We start from the raw sequence: 18,026 nt of genomic DNA, 5'->3' as shown, positions 1-18,026 counted from the left end.
TAATTTCTCCAAAGTTTTATTAACAAAAATCATCTTTGGCATAAGAATAAGTCTGCAAAATGTCAACTCAATGGATTATTTTCTTCCTCAAGAATTGTAATAACTTAAAAAAAAAAAGGACTCTGAAAGCAATTGCTTTCTAAATTATGCCTATTGCTCAAATTAAATGCTACCTTTCCCTGAGACTAGTAAGTGGGCAACACACATATTGAAATAAAAGGGCCCCTACTCTAAATCATTCATATGCAATTTTACTTTTAGTAAGCCCATAAAATAAATATCTTGAAGTGCTAAGAAGCTTTTCAACTGAAATAGGCAGAAACACAGCAGGAAAACCCTCTATTGATCTGAAATTTAACAGGAATTAATTTAGAAGGCAGAGGAGACAAACGATACTTCAGTGACTCACAACACATTTCCACTCCAGACAGCCATTTGTTAAAAAACACAGCACACTAATGAGATGCTTATTTCTCTACGGCTTTTGTTCTCCCGATCGTTTTGTCTGCATTTTCTGTATAAACACAATTCATGATTAAATATCTCGAATGAATGATCTATGCCGTCAAATGCTTTTACATCACAGACATTGTCAGTGCAAAACTATGAAACGTGTATTCTGATGTTGTTACAATGTTGTTTCTCCCTTCTTCTACTGCTTTGGGAGTACCTTATAGGAACTTGGAAACAACAACTGCCATAAAATATACATTTATAAAGTTCTTTGTTTCAATACCTTTTACAGAAAAATGACCTCTAAGTAGACCCACTGCAAATCTAGAACTGCATGCGGCTGCTCTGTACAGTTAACTTTTGACAGTGGAATCCTTTTTATTAACAAGTGACTTTTTTTTTTTTTTTTCTTGAAAGGATCCAGTATCCACCACTTAGGTGTCTGAGAAAGGTTGTGGAAGCAGCGGGTCGTAGTCCATGATCTGCTGTTCTGTGCTCTGACACAATTTTTTACCCATAAAATGGAGACTTTTTGCACCTCAGAATGAAGATATAGTAACAAATCTTAAGTGCCAAGATAAACTGAAAGAAATAAGCATAGAAACACTTATAGTAAGCATAATTTTCGATCGCTTGCAGGCATTTTCCCTTTTGTTATTTCAAAAAGATGATGGATGGGATCTTCAAGGAGCCACCAAACCATTTTCTATCAGCTCTTTAAAATCCCCTGGTTTCCTTCCCTTATTCCCCCTTTAGGCCCTCCAGACACCATCCGCCTAGGCTTACCGTGACCACAGAGATGGCAACTCTTCTTGTAAATCAGTGTTAAACTCTTCAAACACTTTCTGTGCTTTTTGAAATTCTTCTTCTGCCTAAACCAAAATGAAACAGAGTGACTTCTACACTCACCAAGACAGCGCAAGACCTGCCAAAGTTGTTTTTGTGCATTTTTTGTGGGTTTCTAACATTTTTATTAAAAAAGGATGTGACTCAGTCCCACACCACGCAGGCCAACACAGGACTGGTTGTCCCCTCAGTCTCATCCAAAGACAAGGTTAGGGCTCAAATGGGTCTCATTCCTGAAAGAGGCTGAGTGTGCCCTCCACATGCATCAAAATACTCAGCACACATTTATGCTTAAGGATATTATTATTTCCATTTCTAAGAGAGGAAAAAGAAGAGAAACTTTGTGCTGTGTCTCTGCACAGATTCAAATGCCACCCGAGCTCCCTAAATCTTCTGCAAGCATCCTTCCCATTGTGCTACCTTAGTAATTCTGCCTTCGTCTTTTCTTTTTGAGCTCTGCAGGGCTTCTAGATGATGCCTTGCACTGTCGTAGTCCACTAGCTTTCTGCTTCGTTTTGCAATGCGAGTCTGTGCAGGGGTAGAAATTAAAGTCAACACAAACGGTACTTTTTAAAAAGCTATTTTTACCAATGTTGTCATTAAGGTTTCTGATATATTTTTATTCTCCCTTATCTGCATTACCGTATCATGCAGGAACACGAACGTGGTAAAAGAGACAAACTAATCACCTTATTTTACATAAGGAATCCATTTACAGACAGTTTGGAAGGTTTTTTTGTGGGTGTAGGGCTTACAGGCCTTAGAATTGAGCTATCAATGTTATGCAAGACTTGCCTCATTCTCCAGAATAACTGGACCTGTTAAACTCATGGTAACACCATCTTTTTCCCTTATATATAGTGTGCAAATTTAATACATAATTAATGTATTTTTTTTCTAGAGTTGGAGAAGTGCTTAAAATATACTTCTCAGCATAGGTACTCTGACACATAACTAAGATAAATGGAGTTCAATGTACAATAGGAATTCTAATTTACCTACTATAATTTTTCTAAAACTAAACAAAAATCCTTTGATATACACTGACTTTACAAAGCTATATATTATATGTAAATCCCACATGCGGAGAGGGCATAAACGCAGTTTGATTGACAAGCAAGTTTGGGACTGAACATCAGTAATGTTGGGATTTTTATTTTTTTCTTTAGTCCCTGATGTAAACGACAAAGGGGATGACTGCATGATACCTACTCAATTATAAAGCATCACAAAGAATTTCCAGCTATGTCCACAGAGTGACATTCAAATATAAAAGTATCTCCCTCTCACCTGTAATGATTCTTTATTCCCACACATTTCATTTAGCAACCATCTCCCTGGACTGTACACCGGACAAGCACCTGGGAGAGGCTAGAATCTGCAACACAGTCTCTCCTGATGTCTATTACAAAATCTTTTTATAACTAATTAAAAGACAGGAACCATGGCTTAGTTAAGAGAAAGATATTTAGATACCCAGAGGTGCATCTGGCCAACAACAAGAAGCCCGCTTTTCATGTTATAAATTTGTCTGGCATTTTAACAGCTGAAGAGCTTAACGTGTCTCTGTTGAAGTCAGAATTATCTCATACCAAATAAAAAGGAGCACAAAAAACCATAAAAGTTTTATCTACAAAGACTAATTTACTTCCAAGTACTACTGCGCGCAAAATATTTTTGTTCACTTGGAAAATTAGTGTAGCCTAATGTCAGGGATTTACTTACAGAACAACATCTTTTACATTGCAGAAGATAATAACTTCCACCCACCCCCCTTTTTTATTTTTCTTTGCTTGTAATCTCATTTTCTATTCATTTTATGACTCAACAGTAATTTTAAAAGTTGTCCCTTATAGGAAATCATTACTGTACTTTGATGTCAGGAAATTGTCCTAGATATGTATCCAAGGTCAACAACGACCCATCCACCAGTTTTTGATGGAAGTCTTCCCAAAGTTCATCACATTTCTGTAAAGGCAGAAAAGAGAAAAATACACTTAGTAGTTTAATTCCACTCCAAACCTAGAAGAAATACAAATGTAATTGGTAAAGATTAATCTTTTTGAAGTTTTAAAGTGTTCTTTATAGCAATAAATCAGAGTGCACTTATAAGGTAAATGACAAGGAGTAACTTGATATTCCAAGTTTTAATTCACAACAAAAGAAGATTTAGCTTAATAACTAGTTTCTGTTTTCATTCTTTCAAATAGTAACTGCTCTGTGAAAATAAGGATATCACGGATTCAATGTCCTCCTCAGGGTTTCAGATCACTGAGGGTCAGCAACGCAGAATCTGAAGCCCTAGTTCTTACACCTAAGTATGTTCACTGATGATGAACCTGCCCTACAGACAAAAGAAGTACAACTAAAAATAGAAGAGTAAATAAAATAAAGGAAAAAAATAAAGTGGGTTTCCCATCAATTACAAGGATTTGTAAGCTTAGATTTGCTTGGTCATTTTTAAAATAAAAGCTGTGAAGATCCACCCTAAGAAAGGTCTTTCCATTCCACACTGTTTGAACCATTAAGGTAAATTTGATGAAACGGACGACGCACAGACAAGAACTCTGCCTCGCACTGCTAGAGAACTGGGATGCCAGATATGAAACATGCCAACATCAGGAGGCAAAATAAACAAATTTCCCCCCCTCGGAAGCTTATCCCCAGTCCCCTTTGCAGCTCTGAGGTAGTGACCAAGAGACACCCCTTATAATTTTCCGTTTTTTAAGTACACGTTAATGCAGCTGATCTGACAAGGACCCCGTGGGGAGCAGGGTGAGATTCCTTGCCAGAAGCAAATCCAGTTACACAGTGCTCAAGGTGCCGGGTTCTGAATTGAACAAGTCATTAGCACATGTTAAACATCCTGATCTCCTTTTTCTTTGCACGTTTCAAAAATCACTGAACTCCCTCCTTTGATGGGAGGGAGGCTAAAGGGGGCGAGCGCTGCTCTGCCGGGCTGTTATCCTCACCAGCAAGTCCGGAAAGCTATTCCCTAGTGTTTGTTTTATCGTGAGCTACTATAGGGCATATTATAAACGCCATGTGATGCCAGCATTCAGTTCATTCATTTCCTACCCCAACAGAGTCCCTAATGAATTATTACAATCTATTAATCATGCTTAAAAGAAATAACTCATTTATTAACACAATTTTTAATCACAGTGGTCTACAGAGCAGCACAGCATTTGATCATAGCAAGCAACTGCCAGTCTTGTGCATTTGCCTTTGTATCTTGCTGATACATATTTTAGACAAATTAAAATCATGGAGGTTTTCTGAAAGCTTATGGGCTCAAAAAACACTGCTGCAAAGTCCTTTAAGCCACTATATTTCCTACCATACAGAATAAGGTCATTTAGGTGGATCCCTTTTGGAATGATCACTTATATCCTAGACTGCACAAATATATAATTCTTTTTTACTCTAGGCTGAGGGACGTATAAATCTACATTTGTGATTATATAGGGAAAAAATGAGCAGCAGAGATTTTTTAATATTGCTCACGAGTCTCTTATTAAGAACACACATCTAACATTTATCCCTATACCTAATAGAGATTACGAGCCAAATTTTGGTCCTTCCACACACAATTACAAATTTCTGAGTGTAAAATCTAATAATCTACAGGTAGAAGATGAAGCACTATAGCAAGATGCAGCAGGAGATCTTCCAGCTGTTTAACCTAAAACAATATAAATGGTACAGTATCTTAACTTATAGAGTTTGGAAGTTGGGTGCTTTTAAAATCAAAAACACGTCATGCCTGCAGCAGCAGGGAATGGTAGAGGAAGGCAGCCATAGAGAAGAAAAGTCACCATTACGCAGATTTGGGAAGACTGCTCTGCCTTCCACTTTCTTGTTAATTATCTTATCCAGGAGGTCTTGCAAACTGAATGCCAGGTGCTTGAAAGCTGCAATGATAACAGTTTGCACATTCTTATCACCGCCAGCACATTGGCTGACAGACTTCCCCTAGAATTAAGGCTGTTTAAGCAGGAAATTCAGAGCACCTCAAGTCAAATTCCTGCAGTGTCCTCTAGAAAAGGCTGTTCTCTAATCACTGGCAGAAGCTAAAAAAGGCTGAAATGAATAGTGCCCTGCAGCCTAATTCGCCCTCAAATTCCAGATCTTTGTCAAAGAGAGGCGAGTGTCACACCAAATATCCTATTTAGTGCCACTGACTCAACTGCTGTTACACAGCACGTAAGGATAAGCAGATTTGATAATTTTTAACATTCAATTGAATTGAGCATCCTGACTGTAAAACCGTATGTAAGGTACCTTGTACAAACTTGTCAACCAGTTGCTCTCAGGACCAATTCTGCTCACATTGGTGTTGATCTCAGTGGGAGCTTACGTCAGCTCGTTTGTAATATAGACACTGCAAATGCAGCATCTGGTCAGCAGGAGGTGCATTTCACAAGACCAATAATTTCTATGCTCAGAAAACGGGACTTAACATGCGACAAAGAATTAAGGGAAATTTCAGATGTACGTTTCTCCTCAACAGCTTGCATTAATCCATTTGCAACCAAAATACTTTTTCCTCTTTCCACAAATCTTACCTCTCCAATCATTTTCACATCTTCTCGTCCATACCAGTCTGGCTCATACACTTCATGAAGAGACTCTGTAAGCTTCTTTGAGGCATCTTGCATCCCTGTAATTAGACAAAAGGAGGAACATATAACTGCAAACTATAAGATACAGTTGCTAAATACCGTTATTTTGACCCACATGTACCCACTATACTATTCCCTCTGGCATGTTTAGAATATCGTTTTCAAGAACTGAAACAAAACTTTATTTTCACCCATGTTGCCCAGGTTAACAAGAAATGTCCCTCACAGAAGCCATATTTATATTTAGAAAAAAGTTTCTATCAAATTACAGATTCCATTTTCTATTCTGAACTAAACTTATCTGAACATGAATAACGACTCGGAGGGTAGTCCTGTCCGCTGAATACAAGTAGTACCCAATTGAAAGACTGTCCCTGAAAAGACAATCAAACAGTGACCTGCCTTTGGTTATTCTCAGCTCTTCCTACAGAACAGTTTCCTACCTTGTCCATAATGTGTACCATGACAACCTGTGTGGGAGAGGAGGCATTTCCTGGGTGGCATGGTGAAAATGGCAGAGATTTATGGAATTGCTGGCTATAAAAATGGACTTAGGAGAAAATCTAGAAGAGGTCTGCACTTAACAAAAGTGGTCCCCAGAATGGGGGAGGCCACACACAGGTAGAACGTATCTCAGGATTTCTCTGTTTCCTTGTTTTCAAAGATATTTAAGTCTGGAGCTTTCATGCGTAAAGTGAGAGCGGTCGAGCTCATTATCCTTGTGCCTGCAATAACGACGGTGACCTAACGGTATGTTCATAATGAAGCAAACGACTGGCAAGAGCTGAGATAGTGTCTAGGGAAAAGAGATGCCTGAACTTGGGGAGAGTGCTGTAATGGACCTGGTTTTATGAAGAATGATTATCTTTTGTGCTCACCCAGTAGTTTAGAAGTATGTGGAGCCCAGTGCTTATTTACACTCGCAGCGGGATGCTGTCTATAGAGAAGCGGGCTGAGCCAAACTGCATCAGCCACCTTTGGAGCTCTTGCTACCACAAATGAAACAAGAATGAGGACTATCAATGATTATCACTCCATAACACACAGAGGAGCTAGCTTAAATGTAAAGTAGCTTCAATGATATTATGAGAAAGAGCCTAAGTCTATCTGCGGTTTGCCTTTCCATTTTGATGGAGCACCCATACATTAGATGTTAACTGGGGTTCTGAATCCAGTGAAACCAAACTGATCTCACCTAATATGCCAAGAGTCAGTTCAGAATCAGTAATTTTAAAATATCAACTGTATTTCAACTTCTTTGCAAAATCTGAACACTCCTAATATTTTACCTATCATTAACTTTAAAAAAAAACCAAAACAAAACATATTTTTTCTCCAGTCAAAGTCTGTTTGCTGCAGCTCATCTGTGCTGTCTTGAAAGTTATCTCTAGCGTGATCTTCAGATTTAACTGCTCAGTGGCTAAATTTAGGAATAACATTGGTATTTCTGTTTTCTGCACAAAGGCATGTTCAGGAGTGGAAGAGGAGAATTAATTTGAAGCTTGAATGTCTAGAAAAGCAGACTGGACCTAGTCAGTAGTTACTCCACCATGCACTCTAAAACACGCATTTGAGACACGCCAGGAAAATAAATGCAGTAAAGTACACTTTCTAATATAAAAATGGCAGTCTATGCAATGGGTAGGATAGGAAAAAAAGATACTGATAAAGCTGAAAGTAGATGGCTGGGTCCAGTCCTATTCAATATATTCATCAATGATCTGGATGAAGGGATAGAGTGTACCATCAGCAAGTTTGCTGATGACACTAAACTGGGAGGAGTGGCTGACACGCCAGAAGGCTGTGCTGCTTTACAGCGTGACCTGAACATGTGGAAAGGGACCTGGGAGTCCTGGTGGACAACAGGATCACCATGAGCCAGCAATGTGCCCTGGCGGCCAAGAGGGCCAACGGCATCCTGGGGTGCATCAAAAAGAGTGTGGCCAGCAGGTCGAGGGAGGTCATCCTCCCCCTCTACTCTGCCCTGGTGAGGCTGCATCTGGAGTACTGCGTCCAGTTCTGGGCTCCTCAGTTCAAGACAGACAGGGATCTGCTGGAGAGGGTGCAGCAAAGGGCTACAAAGATGATTAGGGGATTAGAACATCTTTCATATGAGGAAAGGCTGAGGAACTTGGGTCTCTTTAATCTAGAGAAAAGAAGAATGAGGGGGGATCTTATTAATGCTTTCAAATACTTAAAGGGAGGATGCCAGAGGGATGGGAGGAGTCTTTTTTCAGTGGTGCCCATTGATAGGACGAGGGGTAATGGGCACAAGCTTGAACATAGGAAGTTCCATCTTAACATAAGGAGGAACTTCTTCACTTTGAGGGTAGTGGAGCACTGGAACAGGCTGCCCAGAGAGGTTGTGGAGTCTCCCACTCTGGAAACATTCAAAACCTGCCTGGATGCCGTCCTGTGCAACCTGCTGTAGGTGATCCTGCTCTGGCAGGGGGGTTGGACTAGATGATCTCCAGAGGTCCCTTCCAACCCTGACTATTCTGTGATTCTGTTCTCAGACCTCAGGTTCAAGGGAGAGAATGATGTGGGAAAGGGGGAGAACAAATACAAAGGAAACCCTGGTGTTCAGGCGCTACAAGCTTTTATCCTTAAATCAAAAGGTGCTGAGCCAAAACAGAATATTTGATCGCTTCAGGGATTGTCTTGGGGGTACTTTTTAATGACAGAGTTCAGCTCAGAGAATTGCTATAGCAAAAGAACTTAAGATGCATTTCATAGAAATTATCTTAAGATGTATTTCTTCCTCTTCTCCTTCATGGTTAATGCTTAGGATGATGTATTAACAGCTAAGGAAGGGTTCCTGCATAAAGGGGCATTTTTTCCCTAGAATATGGCAGATTACAGTAAAATACAGATGATCTTCACGTATTTTTAGGGGCGGGACGCATTTAAGATCACAGAATCACAGAATGGTAGGGGTTGGAAGGGACCTGCAGAGATAATCTGGTCCAACCCTCCTGCCAAAGCAGGTTCACCTAAAAATCTTTAATGCCACTGCAAATTAACCAACTCGGGAGGTAAGGCAAAACCAGCACCATATTGCTGTGCTTAAGATGACTGCTTCTGTCCTCTCAGGGCGAACCCATATACCAGGAGGGTTTGTGCATCCCTGCTCATGCTTGATCCTTTCTGACACCTGAACTTCTGCCCTTAAGCACGCCGCGCGCTAAACCTGCCATGTACGTTCCTACGGCAGGCCGGCTAGCACAGCTGCTCCCTAATCCCTCCTGCAGCTTGCACTCAGCTCGGGCACAGACCAGGCTCGGGTAGAGCACCTTTTCCTACGCAGACTTTCTTTTTTCAGCACTGCGGGACTCAGGCATATATCTGCTTAAGAGAGTAAGTAAAGGACACTTAATATCCCACGCTTGAGTCGCATCAAAGTGGCACCAACTTTTACACTTTCTTCAGCTCTGAGAATCTGATAATCCTCCATTCTGCCACATTCCTGTAAAAAACATCAATCAAAACCAGCTGCAGCGTGAGGCAACTGAGCTTTACAGTATTTGGCTTCTTCAGTCATGAGCTTCAGTCTGAAATTTCCACAGGCCAAGATCATCCGTCCTACTGCCCTTCTGCATCTATCTATACTAGCTTTACTGCAATACCCCAAATGAGGGCACAGGGCAAAAAAAAGCCAGTGACTTCCCGTTCTTTTTCATGCCTATGGGCATAAACTTACAATGTCTAATGTTTGTTTGTGGTTTGGTGTTTTTTTTTTTTTTATTTGGCTGGCTTTCAGGTAGAATTATTTCTTATGCACTGATACCTTTTATGCATTATTCAGCACTAAAGTTAAGAGGATTAGTGTCTCAGCCATACACTGCAGGCTGTCTCTCTCTGCTGTTTTTAACTGCTATCACTGAGAAAGATAAATTGTTTAAAGCAAGTCATTAAAGTACTAAGAAATGCAAAATGAATTTTTACTGCTGATGAACAGTTAGAAATTTATATTTACTACCAATTGTTTCATTTAGTATCCCTTCTTCTTGGTAATTGGGTCACTTATTTAATAACTACAAGTGCCAAAATAATTGAATCGCTCAGGAAAAATGATGCTAAATAATCCAGTTACTGAAGTCTGAAGCTCTTGGATAGAATCATCCCTCTTTCTATGGGAAAGAGCCCCTGTCCCTGGAACCCCAAGGGACTCCTCGAGGCCCCGGTGCAGAGACATTCCCATTAAGCACTCTAGACAGGGCAGAAGGTAGGTGACTCTTTGCCGTCACAACTTCAATGTACTCAAGTTCCCATGGAGACTGAAACTACCCTGGGACTCCACGTTGTCCATAGGACCCACATACTGTGGGGTTTCTTCACTCCCCAGCAGCAGAATCTAGGCTGAATCACAGAGAAAATTCAATTTTCTTGATGGAGTGAGGCACCTCGGTCTGGCTCTTAATATTTAATTATTTGAGTGGGGAAGAAAGCTTCATGCGTGGTTCTCCAGGGAAATGACCTATCCTGCCATAAGGGTTGTATCTGTTATTGCTAGTTACCCATTTCAACCAGAACAATTCAATCATTTCATAATTCATTACTAAATTTTACAGAAAGATGATGAATAGTTTTATTGCTTCTAAGAAATACATGATTGATTTTAAGATTTGTGTGTCTGGAGGATATATGCAGTTCTGTCAGCCACAGACTGACAACTAGGCAGCCTACAGACCTCCAAAATCTCCCCTTGCCTGCCTGTAAACCGGTTATTATTTCTCACTACATTAAGCCACCTGAAAAGTATGGTGCTTCTTTTTCATAATGCGGATTCCTTTTTACCTCTGCCACCTTGCCACCTGCATGCAGATCCAGGTTTATAACTCTCTATCTGCACTGGTACTAGCAAAGAGCTCAGGGTAGAGAATGGGAGGCTGATTTAGGGTTTTCTTTAACAATTGGCCCATAAAACCATTCAAGCCGCCTACAGCTCTCAAAAGCTTAAAAAAATAAATCATGAAGTAGAGAACCCAGATACACGTTGCCAAGGAGACTGGAAGAGACAGAAGACTGAGGCATGAGATGAGTATAGCTATGGGGGATACTACACAGTCTCGGCAGTACAAACACCACGGATACATAGCAGACGTTAAACTGTCACGCAGGTGAAATAAAACAGCACATAAAAACCATTCACAAGTTCAATAGCTTTATGACATGGTTCCTGCAAGTCCTTGAGTAACCAGCTGTAAAGAGATCCAGCTAAGACCAAGAAGCACCTCTGAGCTATAGGAGTCTGCATACAGCAAAAATTCTTTTAAGAATGTGTGATACTAAGCCTCAAAGTGTCAAGTATATTAAAATGAAGGGACAGAGGGTCATAAGAAGGCTCAATTGACCATTCCTTGCTTAAATTGTGCCCGGATCTTGTACTTCCAACTTCCAATATCCAGTCACTCAAAAGTCACACAGCAAAATGAAACTTATTACTGGAGTTCACAACATATCAGCTTCATAAAATGCTTTTAGGTAGAGTTAGCTATCTTGCCAATTCCTGAAGCCCTTTAAAATGAATGGCTTTTCTCACACCTGTAAGAGTACAAGGATGTCGAGTGCATTATTTTCCAATGATATGATTGACCTTTTTCCCTGCAAAACGAGCCTCTGACAACAGCGTTCCTCCAAGACTCAGATGTCATAGGTGCAGAAATTCCACTCCAGTGCCTAAATAGGGGGGTTCCCATGCTTTTGTACATAGCCACCCCAAAAATCCTTTAATGATGGTAGTCCTTCAAAGAACAGCAACAAAGAAACCGCAGCAGTTGCTGGATCTGCTTCTGCCACCCCAAATCTGGAAAGGTCTTTGCCACTGCTGAGCTAGTCAGCTTTGGGGAAGCCCCAGCCAGAGCTGTGTTTGTGGACTGGGCTGTCTTGGGCTGTCCTCCCACTCTACAGCATGAAGGTGTGCCAACAACACGTGTGCCAAGGATACCCACTGGTGGCTTGTTGCCTTTGAAGAATAACATTTTTAAGGCTTTTGTGAGCTGCTTATGACTGCATCGTTTTTAAGACATGAAGATACTGAGGCGTTAGCAAACACTTTTCATTCTCAGTAAGAAAGTCAGTCCAAATTATTTTCAAATATGGACTTAGAGGTGGCAACAACAGAACGATGCTGAACAGAAAAGCATGGCTAAAAAGGCAAAACTTGCACAACGAAAAATTTCACACCAAGTTAAAACCAAAACTTGGTGCAAAGAGTCGCCCACTAGACAGTAAACCAGCAAAAGGACCACAAATGCACAGACAGGAAAAGAAGAGAAAGAGAGAGAGAAAATGAAACATGGAGAGGAGGATTGTTGTCGCCAATACGGAAATCAAATCAGCATGTAAACAGTCAGCCTACATGAGAGAAAAGCCATCTGGCCAACAAACAGCCTCATCATGCTGCTTCTGAGTATCTATCTGATAATGCGTGTGGGGATAGGATGGCTGAAAAATAAGAAAGTAAAATCAGCATCCAGTGGGTCCCCAGAAATTACTAATGCTGAAATTTCCTCTAAGACCAAAAGACATCGTGCAAATACCTACAAGGCAAAATCCCAGAGGGGCCTGGACAGGCTTGAGAGTTGGGCCCGTGCAAACCTCACGAAGTTCAACAAGGCCAAGTGCAAGGTTCTGCACCTGAGCTGGGGCAATCCTAAGCACAAATACAGGCTGGGCAGAGAACAGATTGAGACCAGGCCTGAGGAGAAGGACTTGAGGGTGTTGGTTGATGAGATGCTCAATGTGAGCTGACAATGCGTGCTCGCAGCCCAGAAAGCCAACCGTATCCTGGGCTGCATCAAAAGAAGAGTGGCCAGCAGGTCAGGGGAGGTGATTCTACCCCTCTACTCCGCTCTCGTGAGACCCCACCTGGAGTACTACAACCGGACAAGCTGAGAGAGTTGGGATTGTTCAGTGTGGAGAAGAGAAGGCTCCAAGAAGACCTTATAGTGGCCTTCCAGTACTTAAAAGGGGCCTACAGGAAAGATGGGGAGGGACTCTTTATCAGGGAGTGTAGTGATAGGACGAGGGGTAATGGTTTTAAACTGAAAGAGGGTAGATTCAGATTAGATATTAGGAATAAATTCTTTACTGTGAAAGCGGTGAGACACTGGAACAGGTTGCCCAGAGACGTTGTGGATGCCCCATCCCTGGAATTTTCAAGGCCAGGTTGGACAGGGCTTTGAGCAACGAGGAAATTGTCCCTGGCCATGGCAGGGGGGTGTGAACTAGATGATCTTTAAGGTCCCTTCCAACTCTGACCCTTCTACGATTCTATGAAAATATGTTTTGTCTGGTATAGGATTTTCCTTGCCCAGCCCATCCAGCAAATAGCAGACGGTCAAAGATATTAACCTACTGCTTTGCTCCCCATTTTACAATTCCCATCAGAAAGAACTTTCTTCCTTGCCTGTTAACAGCTGCTGGAGCTTTATTATGACACAGTGATTGCCATGGATGTTAATACTCATTTGTAATGTCTTCCCTGCTGGACTGAAGCCAGGTTAAAAATATATACACACATATATATATTTGTCACATATATATATATTTTTATCTCAAGACACCATTACTGTCTCTCTGTCAGTCACCAATTCTTATTCCCCTTCCTTTACCACCAGGCCTCCAACTCCTCCAAAGAGAGGTGTCATGAGAAAGAGAACACTCTGCATATGATGCTGAGTGTGCTGGATTTACAAATGTTCAGTAGGATTTAAATAGCTTTTTACTTAATCTCTGACACTTAAGCACTGACCAGTGAGCTTCTGCTACTTGGATTTCCAATGTAGTATCAAAAGAGATCACATTTGATTTTTAAACTTAAAAAAAAAAAATGATTAAGCAGTCAGAAATACATGAGAAATCACATCATCACAGGGAGCGTGGTTTTGGAGGGAGATCATCATCCAACTAGTAATACCTGGCAATGTTACAGCTGTGGAGATCAAAAAATCCCTTGCCTTGCATGGGGTATTTCATATACAAGCATTTGCAAAGACAAGTGACAAGATGCGCAGATTTTTTGGGTGCTCAAAATGCATGCAATGAGAGAATCTGGGCAGCAGTCCTGCACGCAGAGGACAGCCAAGGACCTGCTGTGCATGCAAGACTGTACACACCTGAGTTGATATCAAAGATATTACAGAAATCCTAGCAACAGGCTAAAGAGCCTGTGCCGGATCCAAAGCAGAAATGTGGACTACTAATAACAAAAGCAATATTTGTATTTGTCTTTGTATACCTTACACAAGCCTACTTGTCTCAATTTTTTAAAAATGTAAAACTTAAAAATCACCTTTGATGGCCGCTAAATATGCTCTCAGTTCTCTCTGGAGCCTGGAACCCTCTGCCTGAAAAACAAAAAAAAAAAAAAAAAAAAAAGCAAGGAAGTGAAAATACATTTCTGTTATGTTATTGAAAACACTTTTCAGTTATATTTTATGCCTTAAAACATGCATACAGTATGTCAAACTTAACAACAAAAAGCAATTTCAGGACCTATCTGATGAATAATGTCACATGTTGCAAGCATGCAAAGGTTGATACAGAAAAGGTAGCCTGGCCAAGATGCTATGCATAATGTACTCTCTAGGCTTAAATTTCTGAGTTTATTTTATCAGTCACCTGCACATTCCAGCCAAAGACAGACAGGTATATTTTATAGCCAAGGTCCAGTTCAAGTCAGCTTGGCCAATGTCCTAACCTGAAGCACAAAGAAGTATAACCAAGAATGGTGTACCTCCACTGGAAACCACTCAAATGAGGCCAGTCTAGTCTTGCAGAAAAACCACGCCCTTACATAGATGGCTTACAACTTTTGCAAACAGTTTTCCAAGTATTTTAACATTTTCATATTTTGCAAGCAAATAACTACTAAAACCCAATAGCATTAGCTATTTTGTTTAGCTTGGCTAGGGCATCTCGCAGTCTGCTGTGAAATCTCAACTGTTTCTTTGGCAAATACAAGAAAAAGAAAGATCATTTTGATGTACCAACAGCCTTTGAAAAACTCAGAATAGACAAAACAAAGTGGGTTACTATACTTTATCTCTGTCTGTATCACAAGTTGGACTTCACAGCTCCTAGGATTTGCAATAAAACCTGTGCTACACTATAGCACATACTTTATTGCTAAAAAGCCATTGTCCAGGAGACCTTAAATAGCCTGAGGATTTTGGAAATGCTCCACATTTCAGTTCCAAATATCCTTCAAATTATTTATTTAAGCAGTTGGAAACTATAGGAATATCAGCTTGCAGTCACGTTTTCTCACATGCAGCTACACCATATGGAAAAATCAGCTGCAAAATATGACTGACTGCTTTGGAGTTTCTCTCATATTTTTTGTGTGAATGTCAAAACCCAAAAGGATACATGTGTGAATACTTTAGAAGGCAGAGTCTCAACTGGTATAAGCTGTTATAACTCCACTTAAGTCAAAGGACTTCTGTTGTCAGTAAAGGATTTGCCATCAGCGACAGTGATGCCCAGAGCATTCAGACACAGAGGATCATAAGAAATTCCGGTTGAAAGGGACCATCTGGGACTTAGAATCCATCTACCTGCAGCCACGTTAAATCCAAATGGTGGTTCTCAAAAAATACTCACTTGCTTCACCAGTACACCCACTGCAATGCAGATTACATCCACCAAACTCACTTGTCTCTCCCAGCTCCCTGCAGGGAACTGAAGGCCTTTAGAACTAGATCAAAACCCCCCAAATTGCAATGCGCTGTAAGAAGAGAGCACTGTTTTAAGGTCCTGGAAAAATTAACGAATTTAGGAGGTAAAAATGCCAGAATGGGCTTTAAAAGCAGACTGAATTCACTTTACGGATTCAACGAACAGAAGGTTGCTTTTACACTTAGTTTGATCTGAGGCAAAAATCTTCTTTGAACCCAAATCCATTAATCAACTAAATTCTGAGCAGAGCAATAGACCCACCAGGGTGATATCTGAGAAGGTGCTGAGTAACATCAAGAGTGCAGGAGCACCCAGCCCATCAGTCTGTGTCTGGTTTGGGATCATATTTGATGCTCCAAGAAAAGGCAAACTGTTCCCTTGCTTTGGGATCAAAGCTGCTTATACAAGCAGGGGGCAGACAGGCACAGGTTGAGTAATCAGCGGATTAAACCTCAGGCTTAATTACTTACAGCACAACAGAAAGTTCTGAAAGTAGTGGTAGCTTGACATCATTTCCCTTAAGAAAATATATATGTGTTCATCTTAATACTGTTTTGTAAGAAGTACTACCCTAACGCATCATAACAACACATTTTATCATCTTACATAACACGATAGCATCCTAACACACTTCAGAAGCTGTCTTTTCTACTTTTTTCTGTGCTCGAATGAGAGGCAGAGAAATGACAGAAATTGTCTGCTTTCTGCGGAGCAAGGCATTAAGTGAACAACACTGCCGCAGAGGAAGGAGATTGAACCCAGGGACAGGATTTCTCGCTCTTGGATCTGAAGAGGATTATCTGTGAACGTGCGGCAGAAAGAGGAGGGAAGTTCCCCTTTTATGCATGCCAGTTTCCTCCTGGGAGGATCCCTGGTGCTCTGAGAAGTCATGTAAAGGTATAGAAATCATCTTTCCAATTCATATCTTCTTTGGCCTGATCTCTTATGGTGGAAATGGAAAGTACATACAGCAACTTGATTCTTCATGGTGGTCCAGCTGCACAGGTACCTATAACAATAACAATTTTTAAAGAATTTCTGGTGTTTCATGAGCAGCAAACTGTAGCTGGAAGGCTCAGAACCCTGTTAACTGTCCTCATGTCCAGTAAAAGGTCTCTATTTACTCATACACGTGCCGTTTTGTCACAAGGACTAACTAGCACGCCACAAACAGCATGTCAGGGACACACACTGCTCAAACACTGTGTTTATAATTGTGTGTACTGCTGTGTAGTTTTACGACTGGTACCCTAAAACACTATGAGATCTATTATGATTGATTAGTGTCGTGCATCATCAGCAACCGCTGCTCAGGAAAACGTATGAGAAAAAGCCAAAGCAGTAAAAAATGATGCAAATATTTTGCCATATGTGCTGTTATGAATTCTGACAATTCATTCAAAAGAATAATTTTAACATGCATCTCTCTCAATCTAGGTTATTAACAGGTCACAAACCACCGAAATATCTAAGCAGCATAGAGCCATATGAATTTTCTCTCATTAGCAAATGTTATATGACACGTGACATTAAGGCATCCATAGGCAAGGGCCAGCTCCTACTGAATTCGAGAGATTATCTCTCGGTTTCAGTAGCAATAGATTTAGACCTTTCTATAAAATATCGGAAATAAAAATTTGCATCAAAAGTCCTCACCCCTGTGAATTCTGCAAAATGCGCTTCTGGTCCGCACATTTTGCTACAGTAAACTCACTGTTAGTCAAGATAGGTCTACTTTTACCACCTAACAGACCAATTAATATTCACAGGATGAAAATACTGCATTGATGACTCCGCACATCTTGCAAACTGTGACACACAGGTTTTGAAAAGCACTGTTTTAAAGATTGCCACATATTTAATATTGCGCCTTCTCAATGTTTACTGATACACTCTTTCTCCTTACTGGTCTATCAGATGAAAGCATCTGGTGGCTCTGAAACCACTGCTTCAAGTATCTTCATTAAGACCATCAATTTTGTTAATTGAGATGCAACTTCTTGAAGGAAAATGAAAAGTAGGTGTCATTTTGCAGATGTTGTGCTCCTCTGAAATGAGATTTCCCAAGAGGGCACTAATGCTTCCTTTATCATTTCGTAATTTCTTTTATTTGTTCTACGTGAGGCAGCAAAATGAGTCAGAGTTTCAAAATATGCAATAAAATTCCAGTGAGAAATCTCAATAGCATACTTAATAGCAAACTTCTCACAATCAGGTTGTTTGATAACAGCAGGCATGTTCTCACCGGACTGCGGCACCAGAAATCAGTGCTCTTAGCTCACCTGGTCAAACTCAACATACAAATTACCAAAAATCTGTCAGGCAATCCTGTTAAACTGCACATAAGAGCAAGAGAGGCATGCTAATGAACCAAAACAAGATCCCTCATTAGGAAAATCGACAGAGTTCTCCACAGGG

The 18,026-nt window shown here is 40.6% G+C and overlaps 1 protein-coding gene across 1 annotated transcript in view; it reads right to left on the bottom strand.

Moving 5' to 3' along the window:
• Positions 1-18,026, bottom strand: part of AMPH (amphiphysin) — a gene marked incomplete at both ends in the record, with an annotated part of 125,042 nt that overhangs the window by 39,298 nt on the left and 67,718 nt on the right. The window contains 5 exons of the mRNA XM_082479690.1: positions 1,240-1,325; positions 1,720-1,827; positions 3,172-3,267; positions 5,868-5,962; positions 14,221-14,275. Of these exons, the coding sequence (XP_082335816.1) occupies positions 1,240-1,325; positions 1,720-1,827; positions 3,172-3,267; positions 5,868-5,962; positions 14,221-14,275 (440 nt within the window). The remainder of the gene's footprint in view (positions 1-1,239; positions 1,326-1,719; positions 1,828-3,171; positions 3,268-5,867; positions 5,963-14,220; positions 14,276-18,026) is intronic.

Source organism: Vanellus vanellus (assembly GCF_965231255.1).
Source record: "Vanellus vanellus genome assembly, chromosome: 2".
Classification (NCBI taxonomy): domain Eukaryota; kingdom Metazoa; phylum Chordata; class Aves; order Charadriiformes; family Charadriidae; genus Vanellus; species Vanellus vanellus.
The sequence above is the reverse complement of the archived record's forward strand: the minus strand, read 5'-3'. Positions and strand labels throughout refer to the sequence as shown.